This window comes from Tympanuchus pallidicinctus, unplaced genomic scaffold (assembly GCF_026119805.1).
Source record: "Tympanuchus pallidicinctus isolate F22 unplaced genomic scaffold, pur_lepc_1.0 scaffold39, whole genome shotgun sequence".
NCBI lineage: Eukaryota > Metazoa > Chordata > Aves > Galliformes > Phasianidae > Tympanuchus > Tympanuchus pallidicinctus.
The window spans coordinates 579,617-602,099 of record NW_026294757.1 but is presented as its reverse complement, the minus strand read 5'-3'; the positions used below and the strand labels follow the sequence as shown (position 1 = coordinate 602,099).

Below are 22,483 nucleotides of genomic sequence, written 5' to 3'. Positions count from 1 at the left end.
GGGCACTGGAGGCTCAGACAGCGCCTCTCTGTTTCAAAATCTCAGTGCATGGAAAGGAGGGAAGAGCCAGCTGCTTTGCATACAAATTAAATTTCCCCAAACCATAATTAAAATTGTCGTGTGAAACTGAAAACGTTCAGATAATTTATTGTTTCAGGGAATTTAACTGCCCGTCCCTAATCCTGTCTATCAGTGCAGAGCCAGCAGGACTCAGCTAAATGACAGCTGTCACGAAGCACCTTCCCCAGCTCAGCAGGAGCCGCCCCGCAGCGCAGGGCAGGGCTGGCGCAGGCTGACCCCCTTCCCAGGGAGAGAAGGAGCTCACGGTCGGACGTTGGTCAGAGCCAAACGCTCAGCTCCTCACGGTTGGCTTCCCAGCCCTGGCTGGAAGCAGGGCTCTGCTGGTTCCTCACCACTGTGTTCTTTTACCGCTTGTATCTCAGGTTTTCATATCCCTGTGAGTGACGGCCCAGGGATGTCACTGTGCCCGGCTCTGCCTGCAGCCTGCATACATGATGTCCTGCTGCCCGCCCTCCAGCAGGCAGCGGTAGGTGTGGATCTCCTGCTCCAGGCGGCACTTGACGTCCAGCAGGCTCTTGTACTCCTGGTTCTGGCACTCCATCTCCGCCCGGATCTCTGCCAGCCGCTGCTCCACGCAGGAGATCTGGCTCTGCAGCTCAGTGAGGTATTTGTTGTAGCGGCATTCTGTCTCAGCCAGAGAGGACTCCAGGTTTTCTTTCTGAGTGTGGAAGCAACAAAAAGGAGGATGGATTACATCGCTGTCACAGGCAGCCTGGACTTCTTATCAAGGGATCCCACTGCAGAGCTGTCCCAGTGTAGCCATCCACGTGGTTCTGCTCCTGCAGCTCTCTGCAGGGAGCTGGTGGCTGAAACAGAACTGTGCGTCACTCACCATGGTCAGTTGGGCTTGCACGTTGATCTCCAGGCCCTGCAGCTGGCGTCTCAGCTCCGTGACCTGTTTGTTGCTCGACTCTATCTCCTGGCTGCTGGTGATGACCTCCAGGTTCACCTCTTCCACCTGAGGTCAGAAGGAGCGCTGTGTCCCCTGCCCACCCCACCCCACAGCCCCAGACGTCCGCTTGTGCTGCAGCCCCCACGTGTTCCCAGCCCAGGCCCCACATGCCCCATGACCCCGCAGCTCTGCAGCTCCTCAGCCACCAGCAGAAGAGTGCTGCAATGGGGCTGTGGAACCGGACTGAGTTTCTCCTCGCTGGAACTGCTGTTGTCCAGACACTGCCAGGAAGTGGAGAAGCACTGATCTCTCACTTCTCCCTCAGCAGGCAGAGGGCAGAGCCGCACACCGCACCGTACCTTGCAGGCAAACCACTGCTCCGTCTCCTTGCGGTTGCGCTCCATCAACGTCTCATACTGACAGCGCAGCTCCTCCAGGATCTTCCTCAGGTCTGGGCCGGGACAGGCGTTGACTTCCACGCTCACATCTCCGGTCGCTTGCTTCCTCAGGCAGCTCATTTCCTGCAGACAGCACACACCGGGATGGTCATGTTCCCACCTGGGGGAAGTGCCCTTCTTCCCACAGATTTCTTTAGGGTGAGGGGTGTCTGACCTCCTCATGGTTCGCCCTGAGGCAGCACATCTCCTCGGTCACGGCCTCACACTGCAGCTGCAGGTCAGCCTTGCAGCTGGCCAGCTGGTCCAGCACAGGGCGCAGATTGCAGATGTCCGCGTCCACATTCTGCCGGAGGCTGCACTCAGTCTCATACCTTAGGCACAGGAACAGGAACTCAACATGCCAGCAAAGCACTGCAAGTGCTTGAACTGAGTGTGAGGGACGAAATTAGGACCAAATTCTCTTGTTTCAGGCACGTGATGCTGCGGGCATTGCCTTGCACAGAGGTCTGTGCTTTAATACAGCAGCAGGGCTGGCAGGTTTCAGCCCCACACCACCTCAGTGCCCACACCTTCCTTCCCTTACCCCCCACCCAGCCCAGGGCTCACTTGGCTCGGAAATCATCAGCCGTCATCCGACTGTTGTCGATGTTCAGAAGGATTTTGTTGGTCTCCATGGCTGCACACAGGATCTAGAAAGAAAGCACAGGGAGAGATTTGGGCTGACAGGTTCTGCCAGCTGCAGGAGGCCTGCAGGAGTTGTCAACCCGGAGCACTGCAACATGGTTATTTTCTAATGGTTTCATGTTTGGGGGTTATTAGTCAGTTAAATGCGCTACAGCAGGGAGCCTGCATGGCGGGCTGCAGGAGCATCAGCTGTCTGTGAGCGCAGCTGCTGCATTCTGATCGCTGAATGTCAGCTGCTACCTCCTGCTGCTGCAGGCTGCCGCCAGGCATCGATCTGTCCACATGTGAAAGCGAGGCCCAAAGAAGTGTGGGACATTTCTTGAGATGCTTTACCTGGTTCTGAAGGTCTTCAATCTCCTTGTGGAAGCAGCTGTAGTCCCGCGGCTCACAGCTGGGGCCCACCTTGGCGTACCACTCCCGGATGCGGCACTCCAGCTCGGCATTCTCGCTCTCCAGCAGCCGCACTTTGTCCAGGTAGGAGGCCAGGCGGTCATTGAGGTTCTGCATCGTCGCCTTCTCATTGTTGGCAAACAGGATCCCCTCACCGGCCCTGCCGAAACCTCCGACGCCGCGCGCACACATGCCCCCCGTGCTGAACCCGAGGGTGGAACAGGCCCGCTGGGTGGCTCCGAAGCTGCCCCCGCTCATGCTGCCGACACCCAGCTGCTGCCCAAGCAGTCCCTCGCCCAAACTGCCACCAGAGAAACCCCCGGCTGCTGCCGCGAGCTCGAAGGCTGCGTGCCGTCCTGGGGAGGCAGAGGAGCCCTGCATGGTGCCCGCCCGGCTGCCCGCGCTGCCCCAGGTGCCGCACTGCCGGGCGCAGCTCATGGTGCAGCCGCGCGAGCTGCGCGGGCGGTGCAGGAGCTGCTGCCGGCCTCTGGCCCCACTGCTCCCTATTTATACCGCCCCGTGGATGTTGCCGCTGGAGAAGCGCTGTTTGTTCTTCCTCCTCCCGACCTGGTAGTTCTGTGCCTGGAATATTTCCCTATGGGCGTTTGTCTCCAGCGATCCCACAACAGAAAGATGCTTTGGTTAATAGAAGCGTGTTTAAAAACTACATCAAAAATGTGACTTCCTGAATCATCAGGTCTGACTTGTGATGACAACCAAACAACAGTGACACAAACAGCGACGATAACTGAGAGTGCCTGGGGAGCGAAACAGCAATTACCCATGGGGGGGCGAGTCCTGCTGGAGGGGATTGCTGTGGCCTGGTGCCACCACCCGGCAGAGCCTGCTCGATCCCCTCGGGGTGCAGCTGCCCCAGAGGATGGGGGGGGACCCCCTGGGCGGCAGCAGTGGAGTGAGGTCCCGCCAGGGCCCCTGGCATTTCACCGTGGAAATGGAGTGCACAGAATATATAGAGCTTGAGAGGTGATGGCTTGCTGTTTTCCTTCCTCCAGCATGCACCATGACATCCCCTTCCAGAGGAGGGACACAGGGTATGTGTTCTGCTGCTTTAGAAGGCAGACAAAACATGCAGATATTTTCCTAAAGTAAAAGAGATAAGGATATTTCCTTTTCTTCCTTAGCTATGGCTATTCGCTGCCAGGAGAGGACAGCCACAGGAGATGGTGCACTGCATTTCTACAATAGAAGCGTGGAGAATTTTGGGAGCAGTCTGACGCCAATCCTGGCAGCACCACGGAGCTCCTCCAAGCACAGTCTGGGGGAAGCGTGTCAAAGAGACTACAAAAGAAAAAGGATATTCAACATATTTTCAGTCTAGGGATGCTGAATTGAGGGACAGGAGAGATAATTACAATGCTTTGTCATCCGGATTTCTCATTTTGTTAATAATATTAGTGCAGCCAAGTGGTGTCTGTCACATAGCTGCTCTTCAGCATCGTCTCTGGAGTCCAGCTCACCCAGACCTGTCACCCGAAGGACGCGCCCGCCGGCTTTGGGGCATTGCCGTGCCATTCAGCCAGGTTCATTAGCCTTGGCTTTATCCTGGCACTGCAAATCCAGAAAACCTTACATGTGGTGTGGGTTGTGTGCGTCCATTTTGAACTTCAGACGTAGCTGTAGGTCTCTGTAGCTAATGATGAATACTACAGCTTCTGTGGAGAGGTATTTCACTCGTGATTGCAGGGGATGTCAGCGCAATTTGTGTGTTCTTCACAGCGGTGTTTTTCCTTTCCATAATGGGAAGCTTTGACGTGCATCTACACCAGGCCACACCTCAAGGCATGCCAGCAGCTGCCATCTTTATTTTACTAAAAGAGATTTTCATTTTTGATGAAGCAGTCTGATAACGATGCTCTCCATGTGTGTGCTGGAAGTGCTCCCCAGCTGGTTGCAGTGATCTGCAGTGGGAACCTCACCATCCCTGGGCAGCAGCGTGTGCCCAGCACATGGAGTGTGTGTGTGTGTGTGTGTACATGTGTGTGTGTGTGTGTGTGTATACATGTGTGTGTGTGTGTGTACATGTGTGTGTGTGTGTGTGTATACATGTGTGTGTGTGTATACATGTGTGTGTGTGTGTGTGTGTGCACCTCCACTGGCACTCTGCAGCCCGCCGTGCAGGACCGATGAGGAAACATTACTGCTTCAAGAAGAAATGAGGATGGAAAGGCCTCCCCTGGGTAAGGGCTCTGCTCCCACTTAATTTTGTTAAAAAATTAGAAAGAAAGGAATTGTGCTTTGGCTTCCCGTGGCGTCCCAGTGCCCCACGTTCCAAAGGGGGCAGGCACCCGCCGTCACTCCCAAGGGCTGTTTTGCCCCAAGGAACAACCAGGCTCAAATGAGTGAGGAAAATGAGAAGGCAGGACTGGATCTCCCCTGGGAGGAGCCCTCTGTGATCTCGGAGTGCTTTAAGACAGTTTCACCCATGCAGAATCCTTGTGCTGCTGCTTACAGGTGCTCTCTTATCTAAATGTTGACTCAGCTGTCTGTGAAGCTGCCCAGGAGGAGCTGCTGCCCGAGCCCTGCAGCTCACAGGGACATCAGGGCTGCAGTGCTCTGAGCACAGCACTGTGAGTCACTGCGGGCACTCCTGCAGTTCTCTGGGTTTCAGTTTGATGCTCCGTGGGATGGAACAGCAATGGCAGTTATTGCAGTAGCAGCTCTCCTTCCCAAGGGTGAAACATGCACTGCAAACACAGAGCCTGCGTGCTGGGGCACAGTGCTGGGGCAGAGGCCAGTCGCTGTGTGAGCTTCTGTCATTTGCACTCAGTCTGACGCCGGCACGTCCTTCCTGTCTCTCGGTGTCTCTCCTCATGGAATATCTTTCAATTCCTGTTTCCATTTTTTGTTTCGCTGTCCATCCAAGTTTTGCCATTGCTTGCTGAGGACTTACATCTGAATTCCTCGCTGAATTCAGTCGCTGCTTTTCCTGCTCTGGCGTCCTGCAGGAAATGTGGAACACTCCTGAGCAGCGTGTCTGTCTCGTGGATGTGGCAATCCGTGCGCATTTCGCAGATGTGAACTGTAGGTGGTATTTTCCTTCTGTGAGATGGCTGTAATATAGCACAGCAGTTATGTGTGCTGAGCACAGGCTTTCATCTTTGTGATCACAGGGTTTGCAGAGCCCTATGCTGAATTTAAACCTTTTTACTAAAGCATATATGCATGGATAAATAGAACCGTGCCTGGTGCAGTCCTCCCAAGGAAACCAAAAGGATTTTCTACAGACCTGGGCTCCCAGCTGCCCCCAGCAACTCCAGGTGCTCAGGCTGGGCCTTGCTGTGGATGGGAGGCTCTGGTGCTGGGGGTCAGTGGCACAGATGGGCTGCCAGGGTGGGCAGCAGGGCTGTCCTGGCTGGCCGCTCCTGTAGCCTTCCACTTACATTCAATCTGCAGTGGCTGTATTTTTGCAGGACTCCTTTCTGTCTTTGGCACACATGGGGCGTTCTGCAGGGAGCTCAAGAGTTCAGTAGCTGCCAACATGCACACCTGAGATAAAATCACTGTCTTCCAATGGCAAAAAACATTTTCAGATAACTCCGGATTTCACCCTGCGCCCTTGTCCGTTGCTGTGAAGGCAACCTGACGCTGAAGTTTGTTTTCCTTTATCTGTATTTTATTTAGAGACAGGCGTAGCTCACGAGGCCGGATGGTTCCCTACTGCTGCAAGGCCTGCAGTTCTGGCAGAGCGCGGCACGGTGAACTCTGCCCTCTGGTTGGTGTTTCACTTCCTATCTTCTGCAATTGCTGAGCGATCGCACTCAGTGATGGCAGCAGGCCCTGCAGCCCGCCCCCCTGAGCCCCCTCCATCCTGTGCCCATCACGATGTGCCCGACCCGGCAGCTCCAGTACTGGCAGGCAGGAGCCCTCCCACCCTGCCTCAGTGCCCTGGTGCTGGGATGCTGCAGGAAGGATTTAGCAGGGATCTGCTGGGTGTCAGAGTGACGGCTGCTCATCCCCTGCAGATTAAGCAGTGGTTATTGTAGAGGTATTAAATGCAGCCATCGGCAACATTAATATACCTGTGTAAAGTCTTGGTGCAATGTGCATAACAGTGTGATTTTAAGGCAGTCAAATGAGGCGGGAGGAACATTTGGATGAGGTTTGCCAGCTGATGCTGTGCTCGTGTCTGTGTGCAGTGCACGTGGCAGCCACGGTCCTGCTGAGCTCTCTGGGTTCCTCCTGCAGGAGGGAGCAGCTCCTCCTGATAGTGAACGTCAGAGAGCACAGGTTTGTGTTTGCTGGCTTCAGTCTGCTCTCATTTGGCACTCTGTCTGAAAACATCATTGCCTTTTTCTCACATCAACATGACCAGGTCACATCTCAGTTCCTGCACCCATCAGCACTGAGTTCCACAAACAAGCTGCCTGGGCTCCTGCTGCTCCAGGCACGCACGTCTCCTCCCATGCTCCCAGCTGTGGATTTCTGGAACTTCCCTGCCATGAGTGCCCAGCCCCTCAGCTTTGAGAGCTCCTGTGTCAGTGACAGACAAGTCTGCAGTTGCGTGAATGGAAAACAAAGCTTTATTAAATGTGTACAGAGTGCACGATGGCAGCTGCACGTGGTTAGGGGACATCGGGCGAGAAGCAGAGGGGCGAAGCCAGCTGTGTGCCTCTGAGCTCCATTGGCAGAGCCTGGGGCTGCTGTGGGTCCCACTAGCGTGTGGTGAGTGCCACCTGCTCACGGGATGAGACCACCTTCCCGTCCTGCACCTCCTCCACGATGGTGCGCACCTGGCGCGAGGATGTAATGGCTGTAGGGAGAGGCAGAGAGGGATGGGAAAGGAAAGAAATTCCTTAAGACCGTCTGGTGCCACATGGGCTGGAGAAAGACATGGGAAAGTCTGTGGGGTATCAGAGCACACAGCCTGGGACAGCCCTGCACTGGCCGGGAAGAGGGAAGTGCCCGGCTGATGGGAAGGCTCAGGAACACAAAGGGGCCACTCCACGACTTCAAGGTGGTTCAGTTCTTTGTCTCTGTGCCGTGTGGGGACATTGGCTGCTCAGCTACAAGGTTTGTCTGCTGTGAAGCACCCCTAGGATAAAGGAATGTGCGGCATCTCCCACCCTTATAGCTTCTCCTTGTGGTTGCTTTTTATGGGGTGCTCCCATGCTATCCTGCCTCTGCCACTGCCTCAATCAGCAACACCCTGGGGGCTGCCCTTCCCTGCATCACTTTGGCAGCTGCTCTGAGAGGAATCTCAAAGCTGTGTGCCATGGGCATGTGGAACAAGATGCATTCTTACCGTCTCTGCCAGAGTGTGAGGACATTGCAGAGGAGTACTGGGAAGAGATACTGCAAGAAGAGGAGAAAACAAAAGGGAAGTTAGGGAGAAACTCTTGTTGTTTCATCAGCACTGTATGCAGACAAGAGAGGAAAGCAGAAAAGTCGTAGGAACTATAATTCTATGATTCTATGATTCTATAACATCTGTTGCACTGGGTGCCCCTGCAGGCTGAGGGACAACCGCTCCTTGCAGCAGGGAGCACTGATACAGAGCACGCCTCCACAGGCAGCAATCGGGAAAGGAACCTTTGGGTAACTGTGGTTGGAATGCAAAGAATGAGGAGGCCTGAAGGCTGCAATCAGGATGACTCCCCAAGCAGCACATTAGGGACCCCCACCAGCCCTTCCCACCGCACCGCCCATGCAAACCCCACGCACTGGGCATCCTCGCCCTCCAGCAGCCGGCGGTACGTGGCGATCTCCTGCTCCAGGCGGCTCTTGACGTCCAGCAGCACCCGGTACTCGTGGTTCTGGCGCTCCATGTCGCAGCGCAGCTCGGCCAGCTGCTCCTCCACGCTGGTGATCAGCGCCTGCAGCTGGGCCAGCTGGGTGCCGTAGCGCGCCTCGGTGTCGGCCAGGGTGCCCTCCAGTGCCGCTTTCTGCGTGCGGAGGAGAGGACGGGCTCAGGGGGGCGGCGGGGAAGGGCCCCATCCCCACGCCGGCAGGCAGCGGCCCCGCATACCGTGCTGAGCTGGGACTGCAGGTCGATCTCCAGGCTCTGGATGGTGCGGCGCAGCTCCGTGATCTCCGTCTTGCCGCTCTGCAGCTGCTCCGTGTTGATGGCCACCTCGCGGTTCAGCTCCTCCGTCTGCAAGAAGCCGAGCCGCACGTCACAGCGCGGCGTGGGCGCAGCCGTGGCCGTGCAGCCGCAGGCGTCGAGCTCACCTTGCTGAAGAACCACTGCTCGGCGTCCCTGCGGTTCTTCTCTGCCAGGCTCTCGTACTGCTCCCGCATCTCGGCCAGGATCTTGGTGAGGTCGATGCCGGGAGCCGCGTCCATCTCCACGCTGATCTCTCCTCCCACCTGTCCGCGCAGCGCGTTCATTTCCTGGGCAAAAGGAAATGCGTGACACACACAGCAGCGACAGCCCTGCTTGGGGACGGCCCCGCGCCCCGTGCCTGACCCCCTCTGCCCGGCTGCACCTTACAGCCCCACTGGGTGCCGGCGCTGCGCTCACCTCCTCATGGTTCTTCTTCAGGTAGGCCAGCTCCTCCTTCAGGTTCTCGATCTGCATCTCCAGGTCGGCCCTGGACAGGGTCAGCTCGTCCAGCACCCTGCGCAGCCCGTTGATGTCGGCCTCCACGCTCATGCGCAGGGCCTGCTCCGTCTCAAACCTGGCGACATGCACACAGTCTCAGTTTGGGTCCAGCTGATAGCAGTCTTTTTCTCTTCCCTGCCCCAGTTTGTGTATGTTTGCCCGCACCTCACATCAGGGATGCATGCACAGCACTTTGCAGTGCAGGACTGTCTGGACCCCGTGGCCACCAGCAGGCAGCAGGAGCTGTGGGGCAGCTCCAGGTGCATACAGCACAGCGTGGAGCATGCTGCCCTGTGCCTTTGTTTCCCTGAGAGCTTTGCACTTACTTGGTCCTGAAGTCATCGGCTGCCAGCCTGGCATTGTCAATCTGCAGGACAATGTTGGCATTCTCAACAGTTGCAGCAAGAATCTAGGCCAAGAAAAAGCAGAAAAGGGAGTGAAAAAGTCATTACACAAAATGTTGCATGCTGCTGGCGGAGATCTTGTGAGAGGACCAGAGCAGCACCCATCTCCTGCCCCTCAGCTTGGCCTTGCACAAGGACTCTGCAGAGAGTGTGATGCTGAGCTGCACGCTGCCTGGCAGCACTTGCCCATGCGGGTTGCAGCGTGCCCATGGCACCGCAGGCACTGCAAAGAGCCCAACTGGGAGGAAAAGGAGCTGAGGAGGAGCAACGGCGCCCAAATGGCTGTCATAATTACACCCAAATATTTGTTCTGGGATTTTGAGAAGGATTGGCCATTTAATGAGCAGTAATTTCTGTAGCCACAAGCTAATAAAATGCTCGCAGTGAGTTGTGATGCTCCAGGGGATATCCAGAAGGAATCCAGGTGCAAATCTGGATGTCTTTGCTTCCCAGCTGCAAAGGGGAAGGAAGGATCTGCCCAAAGAACCTCTGAACCACCACTCCCCATGGCTGGGTTCCCCGTGGTTTTTCCTTGCTCTCGTGTTTGCACCTCCCGAAGAACAAGCATCCCATCAACCATTCCTTTCTTTGTTAACTTCTATCCACAGCCTTGAACCAAGCTAGAAACTGCAGGATCTGGCTTTAACATCACTGCATGTCACCTTCAGCAGCAAGCAGTGCCAAGGCCACCGTGTGCCCCCGACTGCAGAGCGCTCAGCACTTATTTCCAGGCATGGCACTCTGTTTTCCCATTTCAGACCAATAACTTGCCATTTAATCTATTAAAAAGTGACGTTAATGAGGACTTTGATTTTCACCGCACCCACCTTGCTGCGCAGCTCCTCGATGGTCCGGTAGTAGGGGCTGTAGTCGCGCTCGGGGCCGGGCCCCTGCTTCTTGTACCACTCCCTGATCTTCACCTCCAGGTCGGTGTTGGCCTCCTCCAGGGCGCGCACCTTGTCCAGGTAGGCGGCCAGGCGGTCGTTGAGGTTCTGCATCGTCTCCTTCTCGCCGGCCGGGAGGATGCCATCGCCGCCCCCGAAGCCGCCTCCAAAGCCTGCCCCGAAGCCGGCCCCATAGCCGGCCCCATAGCCGGCCCCGAAGCCCCCGCCGAGGCCCCCTCCGACGCTGCCGCAGTAGCCGCCCCCATAGCCGGCGCCGAGCCCCGAGACGATGCGGGAGGAGATGGAGTAGCTGCTGGAGCCGCCGTGGACGCTGGGGGCCCGGTAGCCCGCCGCCCGGCCGCAGGACAGCCTGCTGGAGCCGCCCCCCAGGCTCTTGAGGGAGGTGGAGGAGGAGAACTGCCGGACAGTGGTGCTCATGGTGGGGCAGAGGCCGGGCACGGCGGGCTGGCAGCGCAGGCAGCAGTGCGCGCTTCCCCTGCCCGCAGCCCTTTATAGCCCACGCGGGAGGCGTTGCCGCTGCTTTTTTTTTTTCTGATGCATTCCCGAAGATTTTCATCACTCCCAAAATCTGAGCCAACTTCCAGATTCGTCATTTTTCCTTTGTTCTGTTCACGCTTTTTGTCATATTTCACTCGAAAGCTCTTATCTCACGAAGGGCGTTTTTATGCTTCTTCCGTTTCCAAGTAAATAGTCAGGTGTGATTCAAAGGAGGAGGCTCCTTGCTCAGGGCTACATTTTAATATTCCTTTGTAGCGCTACCTGTGAAATGGATCTATCCAGGCGGTGTTTAAGTGGAGGAATTCAGCAGCTCTTCTGCTGCATCTGCCCCAGCAGCTCAGCCCCTCTGTCCATGCACACAGCGGTGCCATGGGGCAGCAGCCGTGCAGGCGCGCAGCGCAGTGCTGTGTCTGGGGCTGGAGAGCTGGGCAGCCAGCAGAGGTGTAGCTCTCCTCTCTTATCTGCGGGTGGGCTTTTCTCTGGCATTAAAAGGAGTTCATCCTTCGGGGCTTGTTTAATTCTTCACTTCAGAGACCACCCAGGAGGGACGGAATATGGAAAGGCATTGAGGAGGAACCTAGCAAGTGCTCTAAGCAGGAGCCTAGCAAGTGCTCCAGAAGGGCAGGGGATGGCTGTGAGCTGGAGTAACTTAAAAAGCATGAGATTCTCCAGGAGAAACTGCAGAACAGCATCCAGCAGTTGAAGGTCATAGGGAGAAGAGCTACAGGTCCCTGTGTGCTGTAGGGAGCTCACAGCTGGCAGCGGCTTGTGGTGAAGCTGCTCTTTGTGTGAATGCTCCAAGCTGCTGTGACCGGGGAGGACGGAGCCGTGTGGGACTGCAGCTGGCAGCCCAGTGCCAGCAGGGCTCGGTGGGCACGCAGTGCGCTGCCCCAGGGCGGGGGGCTCAGGGCGCTGCTGCCCGGCTGCGCTGCTGCCGCGTGCGTCACAGAGCGGAGCGGCACTGGCGGTGGTGCAGGGTGTGGAGGAGCAGGAATTTCTCATGTGTGTGCACGGTGAGCTGTCTGACTGCTCCCCGACAGGCCCCGACAGCCCCTTCCAACAGCCAAGTGTTCCTTAGATCATCTGCCAATGATGGGGGGAGAGTTTGGAAACAAGCAGCAAAGGTACATTGCTGAGTGGCTCTGGGTGATGCAATTCCTTCTCCTGTGTGAGGAAAGCAGCATGGGGGGGGGGGGGGTGAAGTGTTCCCTTGGACTCCCATTCCTTGGGACTGGACACAGTATGGGGGCAGTGAGGGGCAGCGACGCGGCCCCAAGGAGCACATCCCTCCCCATTGCCATCGGTACTCAGTGACACCAGGAGTTCCTGCAGAGCCTCGTGTTGACCAGCAGAGCCCTCCAGGAGAGCAGCTCCGCCGTGCCCGCTGTGTGCCTGTCCCAGCACAGCTTTCTTTGCATGGAATTGCCTTTCTTTCATCTCTCGTTTAACCGCTGCGAGTGCCATCAGAGCACACACAGCTCAAATATCTGTGATGCTTTGATACTGCCACACGGCAGCAATTAAAATGATGAGCTGCTAATTAAGATGTAAGACAACAAATTAACAATTCTAAAACATTTTTAACATGATCTCCATCACACACAGCCGCAATGACTGTGTGCTGTTTGCATCGCGCTCTCCTTTGAAGGAAAGGCCAACTATTAACAACTCAGATTCCCATGCACACTGGAGCCCATTTCTTACATATGTCTGACCCCAAAATGCCCATTCTGTGGTGTCACAGCAGTTTCATTGCAGAACACTGCTGTTCAGGTGTGCACTTCTGTCCAACTGCAGGAGGAAAGCAGAGGTGAAAGAAGCAGCTCCGACTACAGCAGACCTGGGAGCCAGAACTGCAGGACCAGAGCGCATCTCCCTCATCTGTCCTGGAACCACACGACTTCAGTGGGCTCATAAGAGATCAAATTCCTCTACAGAGCTTCCATAAAAGGTTGCAAAGCTACACCTTCATTTCTGTTTCCCAAGTGGTCTTTTGTATCAGAGGAATTCATCGCTGGAGAAGTCAGAGCGCCTTTTGGAGCCCAAGCGCACAGCCAGGCGTGCCTGGAGCTGCCTCCTGCTGCACAGCTCTGCAGGGTCAGCGCTGCTTATTGCTGCTTGAGGTGGGACAGCCGACATCTGCTTTCCACACCTACCTCACAATTTGCAGTCACGGGTGTAATTAAAATGGGATTTTGTTAGCAAGCCATTGTTTGCTGTTCCTGTAGCTGCAGGGACGTGCCTCGCTTTTCTGGGAGAAAAGTAGAGCGCAGGGATGGATCGACGTGCAGCTCCTCTGGCAGTGCTCTGCCAGGGGGCAGTTGGGATCCTTGTGGGGCGGTGAGTGGGGCTGTGTCTGTGGCACCCCCTGCTGCAGCCGCACCGAACCCAGCCAGTGCAGGGCAGCCCTGCAGGCTGCACAGTGGCATCCCTCAGTGCTTTGGTAAATCAGAGCTGTCTCATCTCCCCATAGATGCTTGTTGAAAGGGGTCTTAAAACTGTGCAGCCGGCTCTGTTCTTACATACACTGAATAGCACATTCCTGAGTCATCTCTGTGATTCTGTGAATTATGAGGTCATGTGGCAGAATGCAGCCAAGAATGTGTCTGAGCTGCTTTCCAGGAACAGACAGGGCTGCGGGCAGCGCCTCGCAGGAGGGCCCTCACCCACCTGCAGGGGCTGTGCCCCTTGGGACTCCGTATTTCCAGAGGAGCATCACCCCCTGCAGCCCAACCCCCCCCTGACATCCCCCCACTGCCCGGGCTGCACTGCACAGGGTGCTCACCAGAGCCCCTTGTCCAGCAGGTGAATAAATGAGAGGCCCGGCCAAGCAGTGAGACGAGACACGGGTGTGCACAAATGCCAAAAGCTTTATTTGATGCCCACACTCAGCACACTGCTTAGAGAAAGGGAATGGGCTGCAGCGGTGCAGCACGAAGCGAAGCTGTGGAGCGCTCAGAGCGCAGCCTGTGTGACCTGCTCACGGGAGGAGATCACCTTCCCGTCCTGCACCTCCTCGAAGATGGTGCGGATCTGGCGTGTGGTCACGGGCCCTGCGAGGGGAGAAGGAACTGTTCTGTATGGCAGTGCTGTGCCACAGGTTTGCTCTTACCCACACCTTAACAACTGTTATTACAGTTGCTCTGCACTGATAACCGTCTAGAACATGTTTTTGGTATATTAGGAGAACAATTCCTGCCAATTCACACTTTGAAAATGTCATGAAATAGTAATTGCATTAAGTTAGAGAGCATGGGACTGTGGCAGGAAGGTGCTGTGAGTGCATTCTGTGCTTCAGACCTGAGGGGTCCTCACCTTCTTTCACGGGCTGCGAGGCGTAGTGGGAGGTCATGCTGCAGGGGGAAATGAAATAAGGTCAAAAATGGAAAAAAGAGAGCAGACACTGAGACAAAACCATTATTTAAAGCCCTGCCTTCTCTTTTTGTACCAGAATATGCTTATTAGGCCTTCAGGAAACGTTATATATTCAGGAACTATGTTATGTTCAGAGAAGACAGTGCTGGGGTGGTGTGTGCTGGGGACTGGGGCAAGATGGCAGTCCATTCCCAGCAATGCCTGCTGCCTGTCCTGAGGCGCACAGCACTGCGGGACCCCAACTGTGTAGGAGCAGCAGCAAAAAGGGACCCCCGCTGCATGCTCAGCATCATGGCATGGGCACAGGGAGCACAGAGCTTCACTGCCCCTTCACACATCCCATCGCCTCCCACTGTGCTGCCGAAACCCCACGCACTGGGCGTCCTCGCCCTCCAGCAGCCGGCGGTACGTGGCGATCTCCTGCTCCAGGCGGCTCTTGACGTCCAGCAGCACCCGGTACTCGTGGTTCTGGCGCTCCATGTCGCAGCGCAGCTCGGCCAGCTGCTCCTCCACGCTGGTGATCAGCGCCTGCAGCTGGGCCAGCTGGGTGCCGTAGCGCGCCTCGGTGTCGGCCAGGGTGCCCTCCAGTGCCGCTTTCTGCGTGCGGAGGAGAGGACGGGCTTAGGGGGGTGGCGGGGAAGGGCCCCATCCCCACGCCGGCAGGCAGCGGCCCCGCATACCGTGCTGAGCTGGGACTGCAGGTCGATCTCCAGGCTCTGGATGGTGCGGCGCAGCTCCGTGATCTCCGTCTTGCCGCTCTGCAGCTGCTCCGTGTTGATGGCCACCTCGCGGTTCAGCTCCTCCGTCTGCAAGAAGCCGAGCCGCACGTCACAGCGCGGCGTGGGCGCAGCCGTGGCCGTGCAGCCGCAGGCGTCGAGCTCACCTTGCTGAAGAACCACTGCTCGGCGTCCCTGCGGTTCTTCTCTGCCAGGCTCTCGTACTGCTCCCGCATCTCGGCCAGGATCTTGGTGAGGTCGATGCCGGGAGCCGCGTCCATCTCCACGCTGATCTCTCCTCCCACCTGTCCGCGCAGCGCGTTCATTTCCTGGGCAAAAGGAAATGCGTGACACACACAGCAGCGACAGCCCTGCTTGCGGACGGCCCCGCGCCCCGTGCCTGACCCCCTCTGCCCGGCTGCACCTTACAGCCCCACTGGGTGCCGGCGCTGCGCTCACCTCCTCGTGGTTCTTCTTCAGGTAGGCCAGCTCCTCCTTCAGGTTCTCGATCTGCATCTCCAGGTCGGCCCTGGACAGGGTCAGCTCGTCCAGCACCCTGCGCAGCCCGTTGATGTCGGCCTCCACGCTCAGGCGCAGGGCCTGCTCCGTCTCAAACCTGGCGACACAACAGCAGAGACAAAGGATGCTGAGATCGCATCCGGTCGGGGCAGAACCCCGTGGCTGCTGCTCACATCGTGCCCTGTGCACAGTGTCACGGCTGGCAAAGCAGTGTCACTTGAGCCCTCAACACAGCCTTGCCTTTTCATTACTGGGCCTTAGTGCTGCTCTGGGCTTTGCTGAGCTGCATGGAGGGAAGGTGAAGGCATAGCAGAAGCTCAGTCTCACACAAGCAATAGTGAAGGTATGGAGTGCCGACAGGATTTAGGTAACTGGCTGCTTTGGAAATCACATCTTCATTTTGAAGGCTTTGTTTCCAAGCTGCCTTTCTGGGTCTGGCATGGGAATTTTTTCCCACTTTTCATCAAACACCTCTGCAGACCTTGTTCCCTTTTTCCAGGAGATGTGACTTACTTGGTCCTGAAGTCATCGGCTGTCAGCCTGGCATTGTCGATCTGCAGCAGGAGGTTGGCATTGTCAACGGTGGCCCCCAGGACCTGGAGGAGGGAGGATGAAAAGAAAGCACTGGATGAGCATCAGAACCCAAGGGAGCAATGCACACTGAGGCTGTGGGGACAGGGACAGTTCTGGGGCAGCCTGAGGTTTTCCAAAACCTCTCTGACCTCAGTTTCCAACATTCTATCACTAAGTATTTCAAAAGGCAGCACAGCAGTCATGTCAGATGTGAGATAACAGCACTGGTTCCCATGCCTCAGGGCACAGGGTGGTTATGCAAGGGTCAAGCAGGAATCACCACTCCCACCCCAGCACACAGCAGCTCTACTGACAGGCCGACAGGTCAGCAGGAAGCTCCTGCATGGCAAAATTGGTGCCCTTTGGTCCCGGGATGGATTTGACTTTTTGACTGCAGAAATGGAGGAGACTGCAGAGGACAGGTGCCTAGAGCCTCTGATGTTTGTATTACAAACACAGGAGCAAAGAATGCATGCTGGGAGAAGACTGGAAGCAGAGTTTGGGAGGACATTAGCTCTGGTGCAAAGGAGACAGCGAGGAAAGGGTTTCCCTGCATCCCATGCCAACATCCCTGCATCTCTGCTGCACGCAGCCTTCCCTGGAACAGAGAACAACAGTTTGCAAAGTCTGTGACCAAGTGCTTATAAATACTGCCTTCATGTTTACAAATCTCACATCACTGTTTACAAACGTCATCGCAGTGCTTCGCAGTTTGCAGACACCTACAACTTTCCCAAGTACTGGTTTGAAAGTATCAAAAAAAAAAAGGCACATGATCAAAGCAGACTTGTCCCTAATTCTTCATTGTGCATTATCTCCTTTTACATTGGTTTCTTCCAGTGAAAATTATCTGTATTTGCATCCAGAAGAATGCAATCAGAACCGTATTGAGAAATCTTTGAATTTCCATCCTGACACCACACAGGTTATCTGAGATGCTCTCACCGTTGATGCTCGCTAATGAGAGGCAGCAGTCTGCTAAACAGCTGACTGGGTGTCCCACCGTGTGACCACCGCACCCACCTTGCTGCGCAGCTCCTCGATGGTCCGGTAGTAGGGGCTGTAGTCGCGCTCGGGGCCGGGCCCCTGCTTCTTGTACCACTCCCTGATCTTCACCTCCAGGTCGGTGTTGGCCTCCTCCAGGGCGCGCACCTTGTCCAGGTAGGCGGCCAGGCGGTCGTTGAGGTTCTGCATCGTCTCCTTCTCGCCGGCCGGGAGGATGCCATCGCCGCCCCCGAAGCCGCCTCCAAAGCCGGCCCCGAAGCCGGCCCCATAGCCGGCCCCGAAGCCCCCGCCGAGGCCCCCTCCGACGCTGCCGCAGTAGCCGCCCCCATAGCCGGCGCCGAGCCCCGAGACGATGCGGGAGGAGATGGAGTAGCTGCTGGAGCCGCCGTGGACGCTGGGGGCCCGGTAGCCCGCCGCCCTGCCGCAGGACAGCCTGCTGGAGCCGCCCCCCAGGCTCTTGAGGGAGGTGGAGGAGGAGAACTGCCGGACAGTGGTGCTCATGGTGGGGCAGAGGCCGGGCACGGCGGGCTGGCAGCGCAGGCAGCAGTGCGCGCTTCCCCTGCCCGCAGCCCTTTATAGCCCACGCGGGAGGCGTTGCCGCTGCTTTTCGTCACCCCTGACACTCGCAGCCAAATTCCAGAATCATCACTTTTCTCGCCCCTGTTTCACATCTTTTGTCACTTCCCACCAGCATCGCTGCAGCACACCGGGATCTGCTCTTTCCGCTTTCATTCCCAGCACAGCTGTGATTCAGGACGGAGGCTCCTCGCTCAGGGCTACGTTTTAGCATTTCAGTATTGCACCTGAGACGTGGAGGTGCTCGCTCCAACTCCACCCTGCGCTGCTTCATGAAGCAACAAGTGAATCCCCTGTGACACTGTCCACAAGCACCTGATATCCTTGAAATCTACACATTTCTCTATTTGCTTTTTTAAAGTGCCCGAAGCCAACATAAGCTGCTGACTTAGGAGCTCTGAGCATCCATTATCTTTATGTAGGGCTGAGCCAAAGCCAGATGGAAACCTTCCAGCCAGGACCTCTATCCAGGACAAGCACAGACCTGGCGGTACTTTGTACTGATACTGCATTTGGCAGAACCCTGTAATTCAAAAGAGAAGAAACTGCAGTGGTTTCTGCTGACACAGCGGTGTAGGGTGAATCTCTGAAGAGGTCGGAAAGTCCCCACAGCGATGGGTTTCGGTCACTTACGGTGCAGACGCTCACTGCTTCCCGGTGGCACCTGGGTCACGGCTTCAGACCCGACTGCTTTCCTGCAGCGCCTTTCAGCAGCAGCTGTGGCTTCCGCAATGTTTGTAGAATCAGGAATGCCTGTGTTCCATTCCCTCTGTCTCACTGCTGTGGCAAGGTGCGATGCTCAGGCAGATGAGGTCAGATAAACTGGAACTGCATTAGACACCACTGCCAGGACACATCAGGCACGGTTACCGATGCAAAGAATTCGATCGGCCCTTAGCTGTGCTTGTGCCTCATACGGCTCAGTGTTTTGCTGCGAGGCAGCACTGCTGAACTCATTGGGGCAGCACTGCTGAACTCATCGGGGCAGCGCTGCCCGCATGGGGCATGTGGGGGCACACAGGAGCAGCGCAGCGCAGAGCCCTGCAGCACCAGGAATGGGGGCTGATCAGCACCGCCCGGAGCTGCAGGACGGGGCCACACCTGCAGCAACACAGAGGGACTGGGTGCCGTGGTTGTAGCAATGTGGCTGGACGGGTCTTAGCCTGAAAGGCGGCAGAGAAGAGGGAAGGGAGACACTGCGCTGTTGTATTCTTTGCTTGGAAAAAAACAATCCCTTCAGTGATGCGGCGCCAGGTGTTGCAGTATGCAGTGGAAAATCGCACACCCAAGCTGCTGGCCTGGCTGGCTCCAGAGATGTCATCTGCGGATAAGAGAAGTGATTCTTGCTTTTAGCAGAGGTTCCTGTGAGGCAGTGGCGGAGTTATGGGGATTAGGCAGCTTTTGTACTTCTCTCTGCCGTGATCTCCTTCCTTCCCGGGGCCCCTCTGGCTGTTTTCACATTCTAAAGAACTTAACTGATTTTGGAGCTGCTAAAATGTTCCCAGAGCCTCGCCCTCAGTAATTCGGGGTGCCTCCTTCCTTTCATCTATTCCCTGAAGATCACAACAGCAACAACACCTTGCTGCATCCGTGGTGCACCTCAAGGCCTTCGCAGGGAGTTGCGTAGTCCCACAGCAGCAGAGGGCGGTGAGACGGAGCAGCCTGGCCGGGGTCGGTGCAGGACCCCCAGCTGAAGGCTCCGCTCTGCAGAACAGCCTTGGAGTTCATTTGCTCCAGATCTGTGTTTTGATTCCCCACGCTGCACACTCTGCAAATTGGGATGGCGGTGCCACATCCCTCTCAGAGCCGGGGACGGGGCCTGGCAGCAGCAGAGCGCAGAGGAGCGCACCGCAGCCCAGGCAGATGCGTGGCTCTCACCTGCTGCTGGCTCGCTGCCCTCTGGCACACAGGGGGGTCGGCGTTTCCCAGCAGTGCCGGTGGCACAGCGCCGTGTGGAGCCGCGCTCCTCGGCCACCCCTGCGCTGAGCCGTGCAGCTGTGCTGGCTTTGCTCACACTGCGGCTCCCAGTGAACACTTCGTGCTGGGAGCGATTCCCACATCGGCTCCGAGCCCCGGCGTGGGGTCTGCCCTGCGCCCAGCTCTGCCCGCACACTCATCCCCCAGAGCATCCCAAACCCGAAGGTGACAACCGCCACAAAGAGACAAAACTCTGCCACAGCCCCATGGGCAGAAAGACCCGAATTGGGGGCCTTCGTTCGATACCTTCGGAATACAGAAGTTCAGCCCACCGTAAACCCCGCTGCAGCCCCGGCTGACCCTCCCGGAATCCCCTCGCAGCCGCAGCCCGCAGCGCTGCCCTCCCCAGCTCGCGGTGGAAGAATTCTGCCTCCCAGGCTCTCCTGAGACACCCACGGAAAATTCCCCTGAGATAAAAATACATCGCAACATTCGGGAGACGCCGTCGGCGCCCGTTCCAGCCAGAGGCGCGCCGCAGATGCTATCTGTGCGCAGGTGTGCGGCGTGGGATGGGGCTGAGCTGCAGCCGGGTGCTGAGGGCTGCGGTGAAAGGCTGGGGTCAGCGTGCTGCGCTTGCCTCAGACAATAGCACTTAATTGAGCTTTTAATGTAATGAATGAGAGCTAATTAGGAATCGTTGTGTTTCCCCTATGGGCCAGCTTCTCCTAAGTGCAATTCGCAGCACTTCACAGCTCTGTAGGAAGTGCTGAAGGACGCGGCGCAGGGAGAGCTGCGTGGAAGGGACGGGCTGTGCCCTGCTGGCAGCTCCGCTCCGTAGGGCTGAATAGCACCAGGATGGGTAACAAATACATCAAGGCGTGGAGTGAAATGCGTTGCCTTTCTTTTTATCTCGGCTGCTGATTCTTTATCATCTGCTAGGACATGCCCTGACAGCTCCAATACATTATCTGGAAAAAAGCATTCTTAGGTTTGTTACCATGAAAGGAATCTTTATGGTGTGTGTGCAGTGGAAACTCCCTGCTGGGTAGACCTGGGGCGTCCAGCCGGAGGGCAGGAGCTGGGAGAGGGGCTGGCAATGAGAGATGGGAGGTGGGCGATGGGCAATGAGTGATGCTCGAGGCCACCCAGCTGTTCTCTGCTCCCGGCGTGCTGACAGCAGGATGGAGCGAGTTACAGGCAGCAGTGGGACCAGCAGGGCGAGGAACTGATGGGAGGGGAGCTCACAGGGGTGACTTTAAGGAAGGAAGTCTGTAGCACGAGAGTGGTGAGGCACAGAGAAGTTCTGTGCTGGAGGTGCTCACACCAGGCTGGATGCGGCCCTGGCAGCCTGCTGTGCTCCATTGGTGCCCCTGAAGGCGCTGCGGTGCCGCCCCAGCCCCGCTCAGCTCACACTTAAGGCAGCAGCCGCGCACTGAGCGTCCCAAGGCCGGGGATTCCCTGGTGCAGAGCCCAGAGCTCCTCCTGGGAATTCCTTCGTGCTGCAGTCAGGGGCACGGCCAGGGCTTGGCAAGGGAAAGGCAGGACGACAAAACAGAGCTTGTGTTGCCCCAGACAAGAGGATGCTCTTTGTGTCTGAGAAGAGCCAAACTCTCAGGCTATCACAAAGTGTTTCAGCTCTATCTCCACAGCAACCCCCAACCTTCGCAGTTCCCCACATTATTTTTTCAGCATCTGTCTTCCAGGTAGCGAGAAGCTCTTGCATTTCCTCACCCTCGTACTGGCAGTGTGCAAACGCGATCACACCCCGTCTGTTCACCCCTCACCCCGGCACGCAGCACGGAGTTGCGCGCATTCTTTCCAATGCTGACCGCGGGCAGAGCGCGACCGCTCTCACTCTTTGCCCACAGCGCTGCGCTCGGGCGGCTGTGAATCCCGAGCTGCGGGCACTGCGTTCCCGGGGCTCTCGCCAGGGGAGCCCCGATCCTGGGTGGGCACTGGCTGTGATCCCGGCCCCTTGGAGGCCGTGCGCCGAGCCGCCAGCCCAGCCCCGCTGCCGCTGGGTGCCGACGGTCCCCCCTGTCAACGGGCTCTGGGTTGCCTCCAGCTCGCCGGCTCAGCGCACGCCTCGCAGCCCTTAATGGTTTTCTGTGCGGCGTTCAAAGCGCAGGGCCGCGGGCGGCTGTCTGGCACAGGGCTGGGATCTGCCCGGGCCCGGCGCCGTGCTTGGCACTGAGCTCCTCTCGCCTGGAGCGCGGCCGATCCTCCCGATAAGCAACAGTAATTATCAGTCTCTTCTTCGCATCAGCTCTTTCCCCTGTTGTTGTTGTTTGTTTGTTTGTTTCATGATCATTTATTTGATTTTTTTAAAATCCAAATAACTGCGCTCAACCACTGCAGGGAAGCGAACCATCGGGGGAGCCCCTCAGCCCGGCACCCCCAGCCGCGTGCTGCCGGTCCGACGCTCCCTGAGAGCTCCCGGCGGCGGTGGCGGCGGTGTCCCCGGGCCGGGGGGGCACAAGGAGCGGGGAAAGATGCGCTGCGGCTCCGGGACGCGCTGGGACGGGGTCGGGCCTTCCCGCAGGGACCCACTGGGATCCGCTGGGACCCGATAGACCCGCAGGGACCCCTGAGCCCAACGGGGACGCGCTGATGAGCGCTCCCGAACCCCGCGGGGATGCGCCGGGCGCTGCCGGAGGCACAAACGCTGCCCACGGGCGCCCTCCGCTGGTGGCGGAGCGGGACGGGAACGGGGCGGAGTGCAGCGGGGCGGGGCGGCGGCGGGGAGCGGCGCGGGGGGGTCGGGGGTGCAGCGGCGTGCGCTGGGACACACGGGGTGCTCTGGAGCTCACCGGGCTGCGGAGCGGACAGGGCTGTGCGGGGGTACTGCAGTGCGGACAGCCGTTCCCTGCCTGCGGCCCGCACGCAGCTCGGTGCTGCTCCAGGTCGGGCTCAGCGTCCCGGAGCGGGGGCTGCGCTGAGCCCTTCTCGGGCGGAGAGGGGAGGGGACGTGCGAGCGGTGCACACGTA

The 22,483-nt window shown here is 57.5% G+C and overlaps 2 protein-coding genes across 5 annotated transcripts; both read right to left on the bottom strand.

The window, feature by feature from the left end:
- Positions 1-478: 478 nt before the first annotated feature.
- On the bottom strand, positions 479-2,883 carry LOC128089151 (keratin, type I cytoskeletal 19-like). The gene is made up of 6 exons (XM_052700277.1): positions 2,389-2,883; positions 1,978-2,060; positions 1,586-1,742; positions 1,333-1,494; positions 914-1,039; positions 479-739 (listed from the first exon to the last, which is right to left on the bottom strand). Exons 1-6 carry the CDS (start codon positions 2,881-2,883, stop codon positions 479-481), a joined length of 1,284 nt encoding a protein of 427 aa, XP_052556237.1.
- A 4,080-nt stretch (positions 2,884-6,963) lies between these two features.
- Positions 6,964-19,411, bottom strand: LOC128089142 (keratin, type I cytoskeletal 14). Of its 4 annotated transcripts, none has more exons than XM_052700264.1 (8): positions 17,021-19,411; positions 9,334-9,416; positions 8,927-9,083; positions 8,635-8,796; positions 8,432-8,557; positions 8,128-8,348; positions 7,709-7,758; positions 6,964-7,216 (listed from the first exon to the last, which is right to left on the bottom strand). In XM_052700264.1, the coding sequence occupies exons 1-8, from the start codon at positions 17,501-17,503 to the stop codon at positions 7,119-7,121; spliced, it is 1,380 nt and encodes a 459-aa protein (XP_052556224.1). In that variant the 5' UTR covers positions 17,504-19,411; the 3' UTR covers positions 6,964-7,118. The 4 variants fall into 4 exon arrangements, with proteins under 4 accessions (XP_052556224.1, XP_052556222.1, XP_052556221.1 ...); XM_052700262.1 differs by lacking the exons at positions 8,128-8,348; positions 8,432-8,557; positions 8,635-8,796; positions 8,927-9,083; positions 9,334-9,416 and adding exons at positions 14,566-14,786; positions 14,870-14,995; positions 15,073-15,234; positions 15,365-15,521; positions 15,938-16,020 and having other exon boundaries at positions 17,021-19,253; XM_052700261.1 differs by lacking the exon at positions 17,021-19,411 and adding an exon at positions 10,239-10,796.
- Between the last annotated feature and the right edge of the window lie 3,072 nt (positions 19,412-22,483).